Below are 20,893 nucleotides of genomic sequence, written 5' to 3'. Positions count from 1 at the left end.
GGGGTACGACTCGAACGTACGCGGGCTGGGGGGGTACGGCGCGTACATACGGGGGCTGGGGGGGGGGGCGGCGCGTATGCGGGCACATGTCTCCATGGTTGCTATGGGAGTTCGGTGCGGACGGTGTTTTTTCCATACGGTTGTAACATCGGACGCACGGGATGGATCATGATTCCGCGGTCGGACTTCACTTTTCACATTTGTACGGTAAATCGTCCGAGGACGTGTCGGACACATTTTCCGACCCGAGGACGTGTGGGGAATAATTTCCAATGCGATTCGTATGGACTTTTTCCCATGCAAATCGTAATTGGCAGTTGGTACGGCACTTGTACGATTCGTACGGTAAAAAGACCGGATACGAGTCGTACGGGGAATTTTTTTGCCGGATCGTAATCGGCACCAGAGTGTGTGCAACGCATACCACTAGGGCGAACCTTGCAACAATTCTTTCTTAAAGAGGCACGCCAGTTCTAGATGGCATCGGCGAGGAAAGTGTACGTTTGGGGGGACAAGTCGAGCAAATTGCTGTACTGGTTAACCATATGAGACACCACCTCCAGGTTGGTTCCACACCTCACTGTTGATGGGGACAGGGTACTTACAACTGCAACAGATATCGTGGGGGTGTTTGCGGATTACTATTGTTCTTTATATGTGGCCATGGCACACCCCACAAGGGAAGCCTCTGAGCCACTTGTTGTGGTAACTGCATCCCAGCGGACAGATGGACCTAGAACATGACATCACCAAAGAAGAGATTGTGGAGGCACTTAAAGCTATGTAAATACTATGGCAAAGCCCCCGGCCCTGATGGCTACCAGGTGGAGTACTACTGTCACTTCCATTTGCTCCTCATTCCGCCACTCCTGAATATTTGCCAGGACGCTATTAAAAACGGCCAAATTCCATCCAAACTGTACCTAGCAACCATTGTGGTGCTCCATTAGCTAGGTCTGCCAGTAGACCACTGTGTCTCATACCAACCAATATCCCTCATTAACATGGAACTAAAAATCTACACGAAAGTCCTGCCGAATAGGCTACTCCACCTTAGGCCCAACTTGGTCCACCTGGACCAATGTGGCTTCATCCCCCATGTTAGTACCGAGCACTGTATTTGCGGAGTTCATAATGGCTTTTGAAGACCTTGAAGTGTTGACAGGTCCTACGGTTCTTATGCTGCTAGATTTTGAGAAAGCATGCGATTAAGACTGGCCGGTGAACTCAGCTCCGCTCGCGGAGTTTTCTGCACTCCGCGTTACACGGAGCTCGCACAGTTCCGTAAAAATGCAGTTTTCCTCACTCACTCTCATCAACATCAAGTTGGCGAGCACGAGCAAAGAAAATCCTCCTCCCGGCAAGATGTTTCCACATTCGCGCTCGTCAACGTCAAGCTGGCGAGCGCGAGCAAGGGAAATAAACCTCCCGGTGCCATTTCTCAATGCGGGCGGTCGGATTTCTCAATGCGAGTGGCCGCATATGTTCATGACCGCTCGCGTTGAGAAACAGTCCGTTCGCTTTGAGAAAGTTGCTGCTCGAGTAGAAAATCTACTCGAGCAGCAAAAAGGAAGCAGCACCCGTTTGCGCTGTACATGGTGCCGTTCGTGATATTTTCACAGCGCGGACAAACACCTGGCGCTGAAGATTACAGTGAACGGCATTTTTTATAACTCCGTTTGTGTGGCTGAGTTTTTTGCACTTCACAGAGTTCTGCGTAGCGGAATACCGTGAACTCCACCCAGTCTTACATTCGATTCAGTGACTGGTTCTCGATGATATATTACAAACACTGAAACTAGGCCTGAAATTTCAAACGTATTTTAGTCTTTTATACATTCGCCCAAAGGCAAAAGTTTGAGTTAATAACACTCTCCCCCCCCCCCCCCCTCCCCACTGGCGGAGTCTCTAGACAGGGATGACGCCTGTCCCCTCTTCTCTTTGTCCTCACTAAAGAGCCCTTGGAGGTATGGGTTCACTGTGATGCGCAGTTTTGGGTATTTGACTGCAGAGTGGCAACCGAGGACCAGATCTTCTTGTGCACAGATGATATCCTCTTGTTTCTCTCAAGGCCCTCCCTCACAGTACTTCAAGGGACTCAGATGTTAACTTTATATGTGGAGGCCTCTAGACTTACGGTCAACTGGGTCAAATCCGTCGTGGTCCCTCTTAAAGGCTACAGGAGCATGACAGACTAGTAATCGATATTGTCGGTCCGTAGACTCAGCTTCCAATATTTGGGAATTCACATCGCGCAAGAGACTCACCTACCCTGGCTTTGAACCGGAGACCTTTGTGCTGAAAATGACCATGGACCTTACCAGATGGGTCAACTTGCTACTTTATGTCCGGGACCGAGTAGCCCTCTTTAAATGATGGTATTGCCATGGCTGCTCTATATCCTACAGAACTTTCCCCTGCCCATCTCCAAAATTGGGTTCAGATACCTATCAGGGAAGATTCTCACCTTCCTCTGGTGACCCTGGCCTCCCCAGATGCCTTTGGCAAATGTGTACAGTCCCCTTATGATGAGCATGGCGGGCATCCATTTTTATTATTGGGTTGTGCAGATCTTAGTGGTAAATGATTGGTTGAGCAGGGGCTGGCTTGACCCTTCCATCCGTTTGGAGATGGTCAAGCTGGACCAGGATGCGATTGTGTGGCTACGGTATGGGAACTCCATCTCGCACGCTCTCCCTGAGATCCCCACTGTAGCCCTGCTCGCTTAGAGATCCTCACTGAAGTGAACGGAATGAAATAGGAAGCTCACACTTGAAACTCCCCTGTGGCAGGGTAACTGGTTGAGAGACACAATGACCTTCAAGGGCTTTAGGAGCTGAAATCTCATTGGTATATTAAAACTGGGTGATCTATGTTGAGGGATACAAATGCAATATTTTACAGACCTCCAACTGGACTTTGACCTACATAAATCACAATTCTTTTGATACCTGCAAGTCCATCATGCACTATTGTGCCACCGTAATTCCCTTGATGCACTACTGAAATGTAGTCCAATAGAGGCTACGGTTCTACCGGGCCCCTCTGGGAGGGGGTGGGGGGTGTTGCAACTATATAAATCTCTGGTGATACGCTTGCCAGATATTTTCCGGTCCTGAAAACGTGATGGGATACCTGGATGGGACCGCTGGATGATAGCTATTGGAGGGATGCACTATGTCCCGGAGGGTGCTAGTCATCCACTGAAGGCTTTGCCTTATCCAACTTAACTACCTACATATTACCTAACTTACGCCCGACGCTTATGACACACTAATAAACTCTCCACACCTATTTGTTTCCGTTGTCTAGCAATGCAAGGCGATTTTTTCCACTTGGTCTGTAGTTGTGCACTTATTGGCTCATACCAACAAAAGATATTTGATACCCTAACAAAGGTTCTTGCGGGGTGTGGGAACCCTCTACCTTTGTGGCAAGACTGGGTATTCTGGAGGACGTGGGAGAGAGCCAGGGAGACCGTACTCTGGTGGGGATTGCACACTGCTTGCTAAAAGGGAGATTGCCAAGCATTGAACATTTGCGAGTTCCCCAGGTTGGGCACCCGGCGAATGGCGATGGCTGGAGGGACCAATATAATCAGCCAGGGGCTGCCCTCAGAATCATAGCACAGTTTGGTGGAAATGGTGTGGCTATTATAAACTGAACTAAATGTACTTGGATCATGTTTCACATATTGCCTAAGACAGATATTGTTTAATACTGCAGCAGTGTGTATACTTTCATGTTTACCTGTTGTTGCCTATTCATTATAAAATCAATAAAATCCTAATTATAAGATAAAAAAAAGAGGGCAACAGAAAGAGATGCTTTTCAGTTCCCCAAGCAACTGCCCTCTGCAGTAAGTGGTGTAAGGATCAATGGTCTTGTTCCGCAGGAGCGCCAGGAATCCTGAAGAGAAGTCCACTGTCGTCCCCCACGCCCCTTCCGCTCTATCAGACTCTAGAGTCAGGAGGGACGCTAGGGAAAACAGGGAAACAAAACAAGGGTAGGCGGGGGAAAAAGGTAGATCGTGCAGCACACAACTTCTAGGTAGCAGGCAGAACTTCACAGCTGTAAGACAAGACACTTCGTTAATGTGCATTAATATCCCCTCTTTCTGTCTAACCTTATGTGGATGAAAATACACATACCATGCTGTCCTTGACCTTTGGGGATTCTCAGTATGTAGTCTAGTATAGATGTCAAGACCCCTATGTGAACATACAAAAATTACAACCACGTTCACCACCTTCCTGGACCAATAATCTATAAATGTGATGGTGGCTCTTACCCCTATCTTCTAATGAGTGTGCATCGGCGGGATGCTAGTTTCCTTGGGTGTTCACTAATAATTGGAGATGAATGTGACAACGAAGAGCTGCAGGGGAATAGGGGCGGAAAAGAATGTAAAGGATATGCACGAACTACTTTCTCCCAAATATACTCATGCAATGACCAATGGTTACCGTGTTCAATGATGAAGTACCACTGTAACCTATGATACACCCCAAGGGTCCACGCCAGCTTCTCCCGCCTAATGGGAAGGTAATGAAATACGAATGGAACTAAAGAGAAAACAATATGCTCTGGCCAGAAGAGACAGAGAGAATCCTTAACCGCAGGATTCGTATAAAACCAGCACAAGAAATCCACAACAGCGAAGGGAACCGCCCCGTGAGTAGCACCGCGCTACTAACACCGAGGCCTTACTTGACAGAGGCTTCTGGACCGTGGGCGACCTCAGCAGGGCAAAGGAATCAGCGTGCGACTACCGAGGATGTCCTCCAACAACTCCGGGAAATACAATCACTGCCGCACAAGGAACAGCGCGGAGCTTGCACAGTCCGCGGCACAACGAACTCTGAACCGGAAACAGGAACCGCTACCAAACAGGAAGTCAGGCAACACAACAACGGGACGGAAACGGGCTAACAGCTAGAACGCTAAGCAGCGTTAGAAGCCCTCGATGCTCCTTAAATACCTTCCGCATCTCCAGACGTGACCGCGGGGCATGACAAGTGGTCTGTATGTTGTTTTTCACCAAGACCCACTTTTCAAAAACCTTCTTAGAGCTCCAGCAACAGACAACCAGTATGACTCTACACAGCACAAGCCATTCTTCATTATCCCACCCACATTTGAGAAATCTTAAAAAAAGACTGAACATAAAACAACAGGCGTTGTGCAAACTCAAACTGAAAATATGACTTAATTAACTTTTCAGAATTATGATGTATTTGCAACATAAATGCAGGTGGTGTAGGAAACATTAAAAGGGCTGACGCTAAGCAGATAAATTGAATCTTCAAAATTTTACTCATGAGGGGAGAAAATAATTAACCATTAGGCACAAAAAAGAAAACTAACATAGACACACCATTAATAAAACAGCTGATAAAAACATCATCAGGTTATAGAGCAAAACAAATAATGCTGCAGTAAATTCTTATATTTTGACACACAACCGGGTAATTTAAAGTCCCCGGGTATACAATGTTCCTACATAGGCAGCGGAGGCATGTTCTCAGCTTCCCTTGCAGATTATAGCCGCCATGTTTAGAACTCCCTGACTGCCGGGGTAAAATCTCAATGTCTGCAGAGGAGCCGTCGCCACTGCAGCTGCTCCGAAGGCAAAGTAAGCTTACCATTTCTTTTTTTGCCCTGGCCTGGGTTCATACTACAAACGCCCCAGTAAATTACTGCACAACAAGACTTGCTGCACTTCGGTTTGTAACTCGACAAGATGTTAAGTGTAGCTCTGTGTGGGGCAGGCTTCAGCTCGCCATGATTTATTTCTTAATCTGGTGTAAATTCTTGGGAGATTTATAGCGGCAAATCTGCTCAACAATCTTCCACGCTTTTGGGTAAGCAGCACGGCAGGTCCCAAAGTCCTAGTAGTGTAATTGCTTTACTAATATTTAACTTCCGGTCTAATTTATTTCATGCTTATGCGTGTGTTCAGATGGCATGGAGTTGGTGTAATAATGTTGTAGATGTCAAGTTAAAGCTTGGTGCTGTGTGGTCTGCAAGTGCTGAGTGCTGTTGTATGTGTTTCTTTTTGTCAGAGGGGTTACTGCATAGGCTGTTTGGGCTAGGGTGCTGATTGGCTACTAGGGCTAGGGTCTCCTATTTGACTTGGGGATTAGGGCTTTGGCTTTTATTTACTGTTAGACTTAGGGCTGTGATTGGCTGGTTAATAGGACCAGGCCTCCCGTTGGCTTTAGTGTTAAGGTTGTGATTGGTTAGGGTTAGAGTCCCATTGGCCAATAGGGCAATTTTAACCATAGGGCTCAGGGCATCTCAGCCCGGGCGGGGAGGCTAAGGGCGGAGAGGACTGGGGCAGTTGTCTGTTTGGGCTCTGCGGAGAGGACAAGGGAAGTTGCCTGTTTCTGCCTGTTCAGGTCGGGCCTAGGGCCAGAGATTCTGACCAATTTTCACTCACTAGCTACCACTTTAAGCCCTCCACATCTGCAAATACTAAACACAATATCAGCAAAAGCATTATACTCATGCACCACAAACAAACCTCATACAGATTTCAATGTGCAACCACTACAAAACCCCACAAACCATACCTACACAATTCCACCTCAACTACAACACAATGGCACCTGCATTCTCATACAAATAACAACTCTGCCCTATACCGCTAACACATCCAAACATCACCAACACAACACAAATCCACATTATACATATCTTTAATGCATCCAGGCACACACTCACTGTTCAAAGAAAACACCAGCTCTATCCTCCTCTTGCTCCTAACAGATCCCCTTTTTATCATGACAAAACCTATACTCCACCTTCAATCACACCATCCACCAACTTCCACCTCCTCTTTTGTTCAATTACACACAGCCATACAACCCTTACACACCACTCCACCAAACACATCACCTATTCCAGTGATGAAACCTAACACACACATAACGCATGTCCATCCCCTCCTACACACCATACTCTTCTCCAAAACACATCACCGCCCCTGTACTATTCAAATACCACTCACCAGCAGTACTGCACAAACAAATCTTTTACAGGAAATCACGACATCAATATCTCCTTACTACTCCACAGAAACAAAACACACAAATCTCAATATATTATATTCTTTGCACATATGTTCCCTTACTATGTACTCATGCACCTCTATATTTTAGTCCTAATGTACAAGAAATCACCTTACACCTCTATCAATCTATCCTCTATCTTCACTCTCTCTCATCCCCAACCCTTTCCACAACTATGATCTCCAAAATACCCCTTCCTAGACTCCTCCCTCCTATACACCTCCTGGATCACCCCAAACATCAGTTTACTAGTATGTTCTCCCAAACAACCTTACTAAATTCTCCCTCGTGTTATATCTCCTTTGACTCATCCAAAACCTCATTAGGTCTTGCCTGACCCAGCGCATGCGCTGGTCTGGCGAGACTTATTGAGAGGGCTCCAAAAAGTGCTACCAGGCCAGCCTAGACCTACAGTGCATGTGCGCGGGCGCGCGCCGCGCTTTACCGCGATTACCTTCACTTTCGTGTTGATTAGGTCTCGCCTGACCAAGCGCATGCGCTGGTCTGGCGAGACTTATTGAGAGGGCTCCAAAAAGTGCTACCAGGGCAGCCTAGAGCTACAGTGCATGCGCGCGGGCCGCGCTTTACCGCGATTACTTTCATTTTCGCGCTTTACCGCGATTACTTTCATTTTCGGATCATGATCGCGATCACTTTCACTTTCGCGACCGCATGGCCGCTTTGAATAGCCTATAGGTCTCGCTTTTGGGACCTTATAAGTATTTAGTTATGCAACTGTTGCATAGCTAAACACTTATAAGGTCCCAAAGGCGAGACCTATTGGCTATGCCAGTGCTTGTTTTTCTATTGATTCTCTTTCTCCCTAATCCGTTTCTACAAGCTCTTCCCTCCTCCATCTCTCCTTTACTCAATCCCAGACCTCAATTTACTACTATGATCTCCCAATTAGCACTTCTGGTTTTCTTACCTCTTCTATCCCTCCATTACTCTATTCAACCCAACTAACGGACTCACAGGTCCTCTGCTAAAATTAACTTATACCACCTAATACGCATACTATATTCATATTTCTCTATACTAATCCACCGTTAATGCTTTTGGTTTCTGGAGAAGCGTGCTATTTGCCGAAAAGTGCTTAGACGCCTAGTCTGGGGTAGTAAGCGCTATATAAATGAAATTACTGAGGTACTATGGTGACATCAGATATACACACTCTATTGCTTTTTCACATGGTTTTATGCCTAATATAGGAACATTTCCCAGCTCAGAGAAGTACTTGGGTATGCACTGCTAACCGTAAACAATACTATTTCCCACACTTTATTTTTTGAATGGTTATAGAGAATTCATAAAGTACGTGCTCTTGAGACAGGTCACTACTACTATTTTACAGAACTGCAATGACATCACTTCCTGCTTCTTCTTCAGCAGTTGCCAAAACACTGATTCTTGACCTTTCTCTTACGTTTGCAGCGTATGTTGAAGATGGATGCTATGATTACATGACCCTGTCCGCCTATGACCACATTCGTAATCTGACCCGGAAGAGCACTGATGATGCAGGCGGACTTCCGTTCTCGAAAGTGGCTCACTCCCATGTCTCGGTATGGGTTCCGAAATACTGTCTCAGACCTTGCCTATTGCTGCTGCCATATCTTTTCTGTTTTTGTCAGTAGTTACTAAGTGGACTCTCACTAACTCTCTTTTGCATCAATTACTACTCATGTTTCTAAAATGTCCTTCTGCATGCTGGTCAGTGTGTTATGTTGGTCACTCCTGTCTGCATCAGAGCATGTTCCTAGACATGCAGCACTTGTGTCTATACTGTTTTTATGTCATATTATAGTTCTACTGAAAGGTTTTGAAGAAACCCATTTCAAGTGGTTTGTAGTAGAGATTTGTGTACAGCCGATTGTTCCTGTGCATTTATTACCTGACCCCCAGAACCTCTGTTTGATTCCTTGTGTCTAGCACAGACTTGTGGCCTCACAAGTGACCGACTACACAGTGAAAAAATGAGTTTAATGTGTCTATGGGAGGTGTCAGTGCTAAACAGGTGAAGAAAAAAACATTGGCGCAGGGACCGACCCAAGTTTTTCTTAGGTGCCCACCGACGGTGCTGCTGAATGTCGCGGTTACCGTAAACCAAGGCTGCCAGTCCATCTGCAGAGGTGCCTAATGAGTGTCCTCCACTGCCATTCCAACTACAGAAATGTCTGCGGAGTGTTCTCCACTGCCATTCCAACTACAGAGATGTCTGCGGAGTGTTCTCCACTGCCATTCCAACTACAGAGATGTCTGCTGAGTGTCCTCCACTGCCATTCCAACTGCAGAAATGTCTGCAGAGTGTTCTCCACTGCCATTCCAACTGCAGAATTGTCTGCAGAGTGTTCTCCACTGCCATTCCAACTACAGAGATGTCTGCGGAGTGTTCTCCACTGCGATTCCAACTACAGAGATGTCTGCGGAGTGTTCTCCACTGCCATTCCAACTGCAGAATTGTCTGCAGAGTGTTCTTCACTGCCATTCCAACTACAGAGATGTCTGCTGAGTGTTCTCCACTGCCATTCCAACTACAGAGGTGTCTGCGGAGTGTTCTCCACTGCCATTCCAACTACAGAGATGTCTGCTGAGTGTTCTCCACTGCCATTCCAACTACAGAGATGTCTGCAGAGTGTTCTCCACTGCCATTCCAACTGCAGAATTGTCTGCAGAGTGTTCTTCACTGCCATTCCAACTACAGAGATGTCTGCTGAGTGTCCTCCACTGCCATTCCAACTGCAGAAATGTCTGCAGAGTGTTCTCCACTGCCATTCCAACTACAGAGATGTCTGCTGAGTGTTCTCCACTGCCATTCCAACTACAGAGATGTCTGCGGAGTGTTCTCCACTGCGATTCCAACTACAGAGATGTCTGCTGAGTGTTCTCCACTGCCATTCCAACTACAGAGATGTCTGTGGAGTATTCTCCACTGCCATTCCAATGATAGAGATGTCTGTGGAGTGTTCTCCACTGTCATTCCAACTGCAGAGGTGTCTGCGGAGTGTTCTCCACTGCCATTCCAACTACAGAGATGACTGCGGAGTGTTCTCCACTGCCATTCCAACTACAGAGATGTCTGCTGAGTGTTCTCCACTGCCATTCCAACTACAGAGATGTCTGCGGAGTGTTCTCCACTGCCATTCCAACTACAGAGATGTCTGCTGAGTGTTCTCCACTGCCATTCCAACTACAGAGATGTCTGCTGAGTGTTCTCCACTGCCATTCCAACTACAGAGATGTCTGCTGAGTTTTCTCCACTGCCATTCCCACTACAGAGATGTCTGCAGAGTGTTCTCCACTGCCATTCCAACTACAGAGATGTCTGCTGAGTGTTCTCCACTGCCATTCCAACTACAGAGATGTCTGTGGAGTATTCTCCACTGCCATTCCAATGACAGAGATGTCTGCGGAGTGTTCTCCACTGCCATTCCAACTGCAGAGGTGTCTACGGAGTGACCTGCAGAGATGTCTGCGGACTGTTCTCCACAGCCAGTCCATCTGTAGAGATGTCTGCGGAGTGTTCTCCACTGCCATTCCAATGACAGAGATGTCTGCGGAGTGTTCTCCACTGCCATTCCAACTGCAGAGGTGTCTACGGAGTGACCTGCAGAGATGTCTGCGGACTGTTCTCCACTGCCAGTCCATCTGCAGAGGTGCCTACGGAGTGTTCTCCACTGCCTTTCTAACTGCAGAAATGTCTGCGGAGTGTTCTCCACTGCCATTCCAACTACAGAGATGTCTGCGGAGTGTTCTCCACTGCCATTCCAACTGCAAAGGTGTGTATGGAGTGTTCTCCACTGCCATTCCAACTGCAGAGATGTCTGCGGAGTGTTCTCCACTGCCAGTCCATCTGCAGATGTCTGCAGAGTGTTCACCACTGCCATTTCAACTGCAGAGGAGTCTACGGAGTGAACTACAGAGATGTCTGCGGAGTGTTCTCCACTGCTAGTCCAACTGCAGAAATGTCTGCGGAGTGTTCTCCACTGCCATTCTAACTACAGAGATGTCTGCGGAGTGTTCTCCACTGCCATTCCAACTGCAAAGGTGTGTACCGAGTATTCTCCACTGCCATTCCAACTGCAGAGATGTCTGCGGAGTGTTCTCCACTGCCATTCCAACTGCAAAGGTGTGTACCGAGTATTCTCCACTGCCATTCCAACTGCAGAGATGTCTGCGGAGTGTTCTCCACTGCCATTCCAACTTCAGAGATGTCTGCAGAGTGTTCTCCACTGCCAGTCCAAATTCAGAGATGTCTGCGGAGTAAAATACAGGGTTGTCTGCAGAGTGTTTCCTACTGCCATTCCAACTGGAGAAATGTCTGCGTAGTCTTCTCCACTGCTATTCCAACTGCAGAGATGTTTACAGAGTTTTCTCCACTGCCAGTCCAACTGCAGAGATGTTTGTGGACTGTTCTCCACCGCTATTCCAACTGCAGAGATGTCTGCGAAGTGTTCTCCACTGGCATTCCAACTGCAGAGATATCTGCGAAGTGTTCTCCACTGGCATTCCAACTGCAGAGATGTCTGCGAAGTGTTCTCCACTGGCATTCCAACTGCAGAGATGTCTGCGAAGTGTTCTCCACTGGCATTCCAACTGCAGAGATGTCTGCGGACTGTTCTGTACTATCAGTCCAACTGCAGCGATGTCTGCAGAGTGTTCCCCACAGCCAATCCAACTGCAGAGATGTCTGCAGACTGTTCTGCACTGCCAGTCCAACTGCAGAGATGTCTGCGAACTGTTCTCCACTGCCAGTCCAACTGCAAAGATGTTTGCGGACAAGGACGATCCTGTAGACTGGGACTTGCATTGAAGGTAGCTGCGCACCCTAAATCTGAGGGGTCCCCCTCAGCCGCAGCTTTTTTATGTTGTCGATGTGTGGCTTTTTAACCATTTCTCTTTAACGTTCTAAAGTTGTGTGTACAGCAGGTTGAAGCCAAGCTTGAAATTAAATCAAGCAATGGCTAAGCAAAAGTCTGGCCTTGACGAGCATGAAATGTTTATTTACTTATTAATTTTTCTTTCGTAAACACTTCCAGTGTGCAAAAAAAAAACACAAATGAGTCTCCCAGTAGCTCCGGCACACATGCCTGGCACTAAAATGCAATTATTTTTAGGCAGCTGTGCTCATGTGAGCAGGCCACATGCCATCACTCACAATGCAAGAGAGCCAATAACCTAAGTGGGCTGACCTATTACCCCATGCTATATGGGAGGAAGAAACATATGAATGACACTTGAGCAGACCACTGGAGGAAGAGGGCTTGTCCAAAATCCCTTTGTATGTATACATTTTAAATTGTGAAAGCATGGAGCTGGTGAGACATCTAATACTATTAGGCCAGACCTAAAAGAAAATCTTGGACAAAATGAGAGGACACCCCATACGCTGTGGATGGGACCTCCTTGTGTAAAGGCATGATTTGCTCCATATTTACATTTACCTTTTTATTTAATTGTTTTATTAGCCGATTGTAATTTTTTGCTTTGGATCCTCTCATGCACCCATGTTATAGAACTATAGACAAAGTGGAGGTCAGTGGTAAAACTGGGGAATACAAAATTGAATATATTTCAGAGATAAAAAGAGGGGGGTGAAAGTGACATTGAGTGGTCACTGTGAGGGAATGAGAGTGATAATGTTGAAAGTAAGAGGGAAACAAGAGATAAAGGTAACTGTCGTCAAAGATAGGGGTGAAGATGAAAATGAAACTGGGTGGGAGAGAGGGAAAGAAATTGTGATGTAAAGGTGGGGAAATGAGAGGATCAAGGTGAGAATAAGAGATGTGCATGGAAAGGAAGTGGAGTGGCAGCATTAATTGTCTGTTGTGCATCAAGTGTTCCAGAAGCTGATACATGATTCGCTGTGGTTGAGAAATAATGCTTTCGGGTACTCTCCAAGATCTACGAGCACTGAAATACTCAGTGTGTTCCCTTTCAGAGTGATCTCTTAAGGCAATAGATTACTGTCTAATTTCTTTGCAAAACTGTTTTATGACAAAAACTCAGTTTGCCCCTTTTTTCACCACATTTTCTTAAAGTGGGACCCACACGCGTCAAAATTCTTCTGCTCTTTTCAACTTTATGCCCTAAGTAACTGCCAACTGAATCACCTCTAGGCACACCTAGTTTTGGCAGACAAGGGAATTAAGGCACAGATAGGTAAATCGAGTTTCGCAGTATTACACAATTTGATAAACAGTAGAGTTGGGATTCGAACCCGTGTCACTTTAGCTACTAGGCAGCGTTTCTTTATCAGTGACTTATAGGTAGCACTACAGTATGTGGACTGTTCTATGACAAGTAAAATAAAGAGCTATGAAATTAAACATGAAAAGGGGGGAATAACGTTTTTAACCAATTATTTAAGTTAGCGATTATGACATAATGAAGAGACCCTTATAGGTTGGTGCAAATGTGGTCAGCCAATTTAGACTTCACCTCTTGTTAAATAGATTTTGTTGACACCTTACTAAGGGGCATATCAACAAGCAGGCGATAAAAAATTATCGCCTCTTTTGCGTCCATTTTCGGACAAAAAGCAGCGATCATTTTATCGCCTTATCAGCAAGGTCACCCTATCGCATGAAATCTTGCCTTATCACCATTTCCCTTAACGCCCAACTTTGCATCTCTAATGAGATGCAAGAGAGATGCAAAGTGGGCGTTTCTCCCCAGTATAACGGGAGAAATAGCGAGATTTCTCCTATTATCAAGCCTCACGCAAAGCAGCATAGCGACAAGAAAAGTAGCGATAACCTCTGTTATCGCTACTTTCCTTACACCTGCTTTGAAACTGACTTAGCCATAATATCCTATTGAAGGTGGATATCATGGCTAAGTATGTGAGGCCCTATCAGCAACCTATCGCCAAACTTCATGGGATTATCGCTGGGTTTCCAGCGATAATCTCACATTTGGCAGTTAGCGCTAGGATTTTTATCGCTTTTGAGATAAGCGTTGCTAAAAGCACGCTATCTCAGCGGTAAAAATCCACGCTAGCCGGCGATAATTATCCTAGCGCTAAGTACGCTTAGCGATAATTATCCCCGGTTGTTGCTGATATGCCCCTAAGTATCTCCGGAAATATCGCCTTGGTAAGGACTGCGCGGATTTCAGTTTCTTTGAAAGTAAGGATACGGTCAGCCCATCAACCCCAGTTTTGTAATTTCTTAAAACAAAAAGTAGCTTTTGGTGCGCCTCGCTGCCTCTCTGCTAGTTGATCTCACACTCCTGTGGATACTGCAGGCGGTAGGAGTGCTTTGCCTAGATATTAGAACATGGGGAGGGGGGACTACGTGGTGAACTAGAGCCAAATTTCGGGGAGGGCAACGAAAAATTTCGGGGGGGGGGGGCTGAATCGTTTAAGCCATGGGCAGAGTGGAGCTGCAGGGACTCGTAGAATGGGTGAAACAACAGCGAGGCCTAATTAACATGCAAATGGTCTTTTAAAGACCTGTGAAGTGCTCGGGTGCGGCTGTGTGCGCGCCGGGAAGCTGTCTCATCCCGGGCTGCCACACACGACGGGGGGGGCTGGAGCCCTGTGAGTCCAATGGGTGTTGCGCGCCTGCGTGAGGGCATGAGTTCTCCTCGGCATACACTTCCGGGTGGAATTTTTGTACATTACCTCCGGGTCTCTCATGGTACTGACCTGTGCAGCCCTTGGGTCTCGTCCTTTCTTGCAACATTAACTCTTCACAGGCCAGGCCCTTCTACCAGGAGCACCCGGCGGGCCCTGCAAATGTTGTTGAGTCGCACCCCGTCAGCTTCGCTCTGCCCACTGGCATCATCACTCCTCTTACTCTGTAGAACTGACGGAAAGCATACACTCACTGTCACTCCTTCACACAGCCAACCCCTTGCGCGTGCGCACCCAATGGGAGGCCTCCAAGTGCTGTCACTTGTAGTGGACGCAGCCCTTACGCACTGCTAGCAGCGCCCCCTATTGGACCCACTGGTTCGCTGCGTTCCTGCGCCATTGAGGTATGAGGCCTGTTCTCAAGCAACGCCTACACCCACGTCAGGGTGGAAGTGGCGGGAAGGGATGTATCGCCCCAGAGACTAAAAGACAAAAAAACATTCCATACATATCGGAAATTGTGAGGAAACATTGGAGGCTTACTGGGTGGAGGCTTGTTTGGAGTCGGTGGTCGGTGGAGGGGGCCAAAGTGATTTCTTAATTAGACAGGAAGAAAAAACACTGCACTGTTGTAAGATTGTGCGTATGTTATGAAGTCCAAGGGATATCTCTTGCCTTTGAAGTGGGATAGGGTCCGGGCAGAGAAAGGCACTGGTCAGCGGTTCTGGATTCGGACTATATCTTTCAACTTTTCATGTGCATTAATTCAACAAGCATTGGCAAAGCCAATATGTCCTGCTTAGCCATATCTATTGGCTTTTGTCAATGTTTTTGAGTCCTTTTAAACAGCAGCTCAGCTGCTGTGCAGCATGACTAAAAGTAATAAAAGTGCTATCATTTGCTCAATGCTGGCCGCTTACACCAGCATTTCTTACATCCAACCATGCTGCACAGCAGCCATGCAGCTGTACGTGGCAAAGAATACATTGACAAATCCGAACACCTCTACTATGTGGCTTTTTAATGTTTTGGTTTGAAACAGGCAGATTGGACAACAGAGTTGCACTATATAAAATGTACTGAAAAAAAAGAACAAATAGTACCTCAATCACAGCGTGAGCATGGATGGACACTAAGCTAAATCAATGTGAACTTGGTTTATGCACTACACAAAGAAACGGAAGTGGCGCAGGAGGGGGAATCTAGGATGCGCTGCTGAATTAGAAGGTAGCAAAAAGAAGAGTGATAATGATGCAACGAATGGCAAGTAATGAGGAGGCTAAAACGCCCCTTTTTAGAGAGTTTTTTGATATGCAATAAATCATTGCCAGGCGACAGAATCTGCGTGCTGCCTGCGGACAAGACTTAAAAAGACCCTAGGCGGAAGTGGAGGGACAGTAGTGCCCAGGGGTGGCCGGCACGGCTTGCAGGTGGGGGCACAGGGGGGCTCACGGGATGCTTTTAAAAAATAAATATAACTTACATTGCTGCCGCCGGGTCCCGCGTCTTCTCTCCTGCTGCAGTGTCCAACTCCCGGTTGGAACAGGAAGCAGGCAGCCAGGCTCCCACCCCTAAGCCAATCACAATGCTCCAATGGAGCGTTGTGATTGGCCTGAGCGCCGTGACACGGTGGTCAGCCAGAGGCTTGAAAGGTGAACATGTTCTCCGTGCATGGAGAACAAGGGAGTGCGCATGACTGTTTGACCAAACAGTCATTGCATACAAGAGTGTCTGCCTCCTCAGGTACTGCCAAAGGTGGAGGAAAAAATAAAATGATAATAACATTCCGCTATTATCATTTTATGTTTTTTCTTTCTTTGCTGCTCCGGCAGTGGGGCGATGCTTCTCCGCCTTAGCGGAAGAGCCGCCACTGGGTAGTGCCAAGTAAGCAAGCATATGACAATCTGGGAGCCAACCAGTGAGACAAGAACAGACGGGATATTGTGCAAACTGGGTGCGTCTGTCATTCGTTACAGTCGCTTTCTATACCTATTTCTTCCTGCCACACAATCGATGTCAAGCAGTGTCCCAATCTATAACAAATATGGTTGGTAAATACAACATCTCTAGCCTTTGGGATCTATTGGCTTTGCCAATGGTATTTAGCCATACTGCACAGCATGCCCAATTCTGTTAGCATGGCTAAAGAATAAATAAAAAAAACAACAACATTTGACGCAGCTGGCTGTGTTACTTTGAGGGTGCTCATGCCTCAAAAATGACTCGGACATCCTTTTTGCTTTTTAATTACTAATCTGTGTGTTGCACTGGTAACTAAAAAGACAATAAAACTTGTGAAAGCATTTTTAATCAGGTGAGAAAAGCTACAGGGGATGTAAGAAACATGGGGGCGCAGGTGGAGGCCAGAAACAAAACAGGGGCAAGGGTGGTGTTGAAGCTAAAGGGATACATGGGTGGCAGAAGCAACACGGAGGGTGCTGGTGAGAGGAGCAAACAGACGAAAGAGAGCTACATAGAACTGGTGGGGAGAAAGACAGACAAGAAAGCAGCTCAGTGGGTAGAAACACATGGGCGCAGGAGAGGAACATGTAGGATGTTTGATGGGGGGGCAGTACATGTGGGGGACAACTGGAAACCACATGTCCTCTCACAGAGGGCTTCATGAGAAAGAAAAGAGATCCCGAAAATTAAGCATCTGAAGAATAGTAGGACCCAATCAGACGGCTATGTTCCATGGTAGGGAAAAAGACATGCTGGCCAAGTTAAAACAAATAAAGCCAGCAAATAGAAAGCAATCAAATAAATCTGAGTGACAAAACACAAAGCCAATGGTAAGCAACGGGCAGAATGCATTCCTAGTAAGCTTTCAGCATGTCCCCAATATGTCTTTGAAACCAGACGGTATCTGATAGGCAGTGCTTTAAATGGGCTGGTTGTGGGAAAGGGCCCTCTTTCTTGCATGGTATGGCCCCACTTTTTGCTGAATTGCTGATGTACTTTGACTGAGTGTGCCCTGGGCTCCTGCCAATCAGGTACCCAAGGCCTGTGTCCCTTCCCTAAAACTGCATTGAAGCCTAAACCCAATTGGCATCTCTGGCCACATGTCAGCCCCTGGTAATTGGTACCATAGGTACCCAGGGCACTGTGACCAGAGAAGGCCCCTAAGGACTGCAGCACTTATTGTGCCACCCTTAGAGGCCCTGTACCTTGACACACACACACACTGCCTTTGCAGGCTGAGTGTCTGGGTGCAGACCAAAACAAAGAGACGACATGGCACACATCCCTGTGTGCCATGCCCACAAACCACTGCCCTGGCATACATCAGTCACCCCTCTCGCTGGGTGCCCTCTGCCAGTGGTGAGGGTACAGGTGCATGAGCCCTGTACCGCTACAGTGCCCAGGTCCATTCCTGGGCCCTGTAGTTGAGTGCTGCCATTAAAAGTATATGGTGCTGGGAGGTTGTCATTACCAACTCCACAGCACCATAATGGCTGCACTGAAGACTGGGAAGTTTGGCATCAAACTTCTCAGCACATTAAACCCACACTGATGCCAGTGTGTGATTTAATGTAAAATGCACGACTGAGGGCATCTTAGAGATGCCCCCTGAAACTCGACCAATTCCCAGTCACCTGACTGAGTGGCTGCGCAGGCTGCCACCACCAGACATGTTTCTGCACCCCTGGGTCGAGAGCTTGCTGCTCTTGGGGGCCTGAAACAATACACGTCCTGGGACGAGGTGCCAAGCCTCCTCCCCCAGGATGGGCAGGTTTAACGAAGTAGAAGCTTCAAAGGCATGCCGCCTTTGTGAGCTTCTCCAGACCACTTGCTGTACTCAGCAACTGGTCCCCACTGGTTCTACCCCCCACTTTGGGCGGGAGACCCGGCGGGAAAAACAAAGTGAGGAAGAGGGGTGTTTCCACCTCTGACAACTCCACCCCTAAGGTGGGGGAGGCGAGGTGAAGCACAACCTCGAGTCCCCGCCATCTTGTCCCCCTGCTGGTCAGAGTAAATACTCCTCCAGGGACTTGGTCCGACTTCATTCATATAGGCCCCCCCCCCTCCCTCTTATCCTATCAAACTCTGAGTCACTGGGATTTCTTTGCACCAGAGACATTTTTCCTGAGATAACAGGTTCACCCTCAACTTCTTCCCCTAACACTCCTAACACTCGCCCCCTATCTAATAATCAGACTTCACCCAATCAGCTGACCGTGATCTACCTTAACACTCGATCACTGGTAAAGCATCAGCTGGAAATTTTTGCGTTGTTAGACTCTGAGCAGCCAGATATACTCCTGCTCACAGAGACTTGGTTGAATGATGACTCTGCTCCTGATTTACTCGCTGCAATCCCTGCTGGTTACTACATCCTCCATGTAAACCGAGCCTCTGGAAGGCCGGGAGGTGGGGTAGCAGCAATCATTAAAAAGCCCATTCGGTTCTCTGCTCTGACCTCAATCGGCATCCCCTCAGTTGAATTCCTCACGGCTAGACTGGAATCCCCTACCACCCCACTTATCTGTGTGTTAGTCTACTGCCCCCCTCAACCCATGCAGAATTTCCCTCTGTTGTTCGGCGATATGTTATCCCAACTCATCATTAATAATTCCAGAATTTTGGTCCTGGGCGATTTTAACTACTGGCCCTCTCATGCTAAGGAGAACACTTGCTCCATATCATTTACTGAGCTCCTGTCCAGCTTGAATTGTACCTCACACATACAAACAGCCACTCACGTCAAGGGCCATATTTTGGATCAGGTTTGGACATCCAACCTGGACATCTCTATCCCCCTTATTTTCCCCTGTCTTTGGTCAGATCATTTTATAATCTCCTTCTCTATCATAGTTATCCCCAGTCCCAGTAGACCCAAGGAAGGAAACCTCTTGGCTCGAAACTGGAACAGGGCTAATCTTAACGATCTCGCCACCTTACTTAAAACCTCTACCCCCTCCAGTTCGGGATCCATTGACACCCAAGCCTCCGCCCTTACACAATGGTTGGAGTCAGCTAGCGACATCGTGGCCCCTCATAGACAACTAAAACTTAGACGCCCCCACGACGCCCAAAAATGGTTTACGGACGATCTCAAAGCCTTGAAGTTGGGCCTTAGGCAGGCTGAGCGCCAGTGGCGACGAGGCTACGCCCTTGACAAGAAACTACATTTTGCCACTCTGCTCAAAGATTATAAACTAGCAGTCTTGCGAACTAAATCTATGTATTTCTCAAATAAGATTGCCAGCCCTGCCACTAAAACCAAGGACATCTTTTCTATTGTCGAGGAGCTGTCAAACCCAGACAGGATCACCCCTAAACCCCTCCCATCCCAGGCACTCTGTGACTCTTTAAATCTCTTTTTTGTTGAAAAGATAGCTAACATTAAGAACAGTATTCTATCCTCAGCCTTCTCCTACCATCATGGCCCTGAGCCCTCTTTGCCATTTCTCAATCCTAGGCAGCTGACCCAGATCCCTCTAATCTCTGAGATAGAATTCTTAGCCCTTCTTAAGAAGGTTGCGTCAGGATCCCCTACTGACTGCTGCCCCCCCTCAGTCCTCCGTGAGGCTTTTACAGCTTGCCCCTCTCCTCCTCTGGCACTGCTGAATAATTCTCTTTCCTCTGGCACTGTTCCCGGATCATTCAAACGAGCTGAGGTCACGCCTATCCTTAAAAAACCTACGGCAGACCCCACAATTATGAGCAACTTTCGACCCATCTCCCTTCTCCCTTATCTTAGCAAAGTCATTGAGGCCCATGTGACCAACATTTTGAGCACTTTCATCGAGGACTCTCAGTTCCTCGACCACCAACAGGCTGGATTTAGACCTAACCATTCCACAGAATCTGTCATACTTTCAGTGATGGAGGAACTACGGAGAGGGGCAGACTCTAACATCAGTCAGGTCCTGGTGCTCCTGGATTTGTCGGCCGCCTTCGACACGGTCGACCATGATATTCTGATCGGCCGTGTTGGGGAGGCCGGCATCCGGGGTCCTGCGATGGCCTGGATCCGCTCCTTCCTGAGCAATCGCCATCAGGCGGTCCGGCTCTCTCAGTTTTCTGCGGATGAGGTTAAGCTAACCTGTGGCGTTCCGCAGGGATCTTCCTTATCCCCTCTCCTTTTCAATTTATATCTCACCCCCCTTATCCGCTCGCTACAAGGCAGTGGCGTCACCGCGTTTAATTACGCGGATGACATCCAGCTGGTCTTCAACATCAACTCCACGACCCAGTCCATCGATAACTTTCAATCCACTCTTTGTCACATCAGTGA

The 20,893-nt window shown here is 47.4% G+C and overlaps 1 protein-coding gene across 5 annotated transcripts in view; it reads left to right on the top strand.

Annotated features, from left to right (window-relative positions):
- The window catches only part of FCSK (fucose kinase), an 808,393-nt gene that overhangs the window by 695,034 nt on the left and 92,466 nt on the right, over positions 1-20,893 (top strand). For all 5 annotated transcript variants that reach the window (XM_085639472.1, XM_085639470.1, XM_085639473.1 and 2 more), the window contains one exon: positions 8,508-8,638. In XM_085639472.1, coding sequence (XP_085495598.1) covers positions 8,508-8,638 — 131 coding nt within the window. The remainder of the gene's footprint in view (positions 1-8,507; positions 8,639-20,893) is intronic.

The sequence above is a fragment of the Triturus cristatus genome, chromosome 12, assembly GCF_964204655.1.
Source record: "Triturus cristatus chromosome 12, aTriCri1.1, whole genome shotgun sequence".
NCBI lineage: Eukaryota > Metazoa > Chordata > Amphibia > Caudata > Salamandridae > Triturus > Triturus cristatus.
Note: the sequence above shows the minus strand (reverse complement) of the source record. Positions and strands in the feature narration are given on the sequence as shown.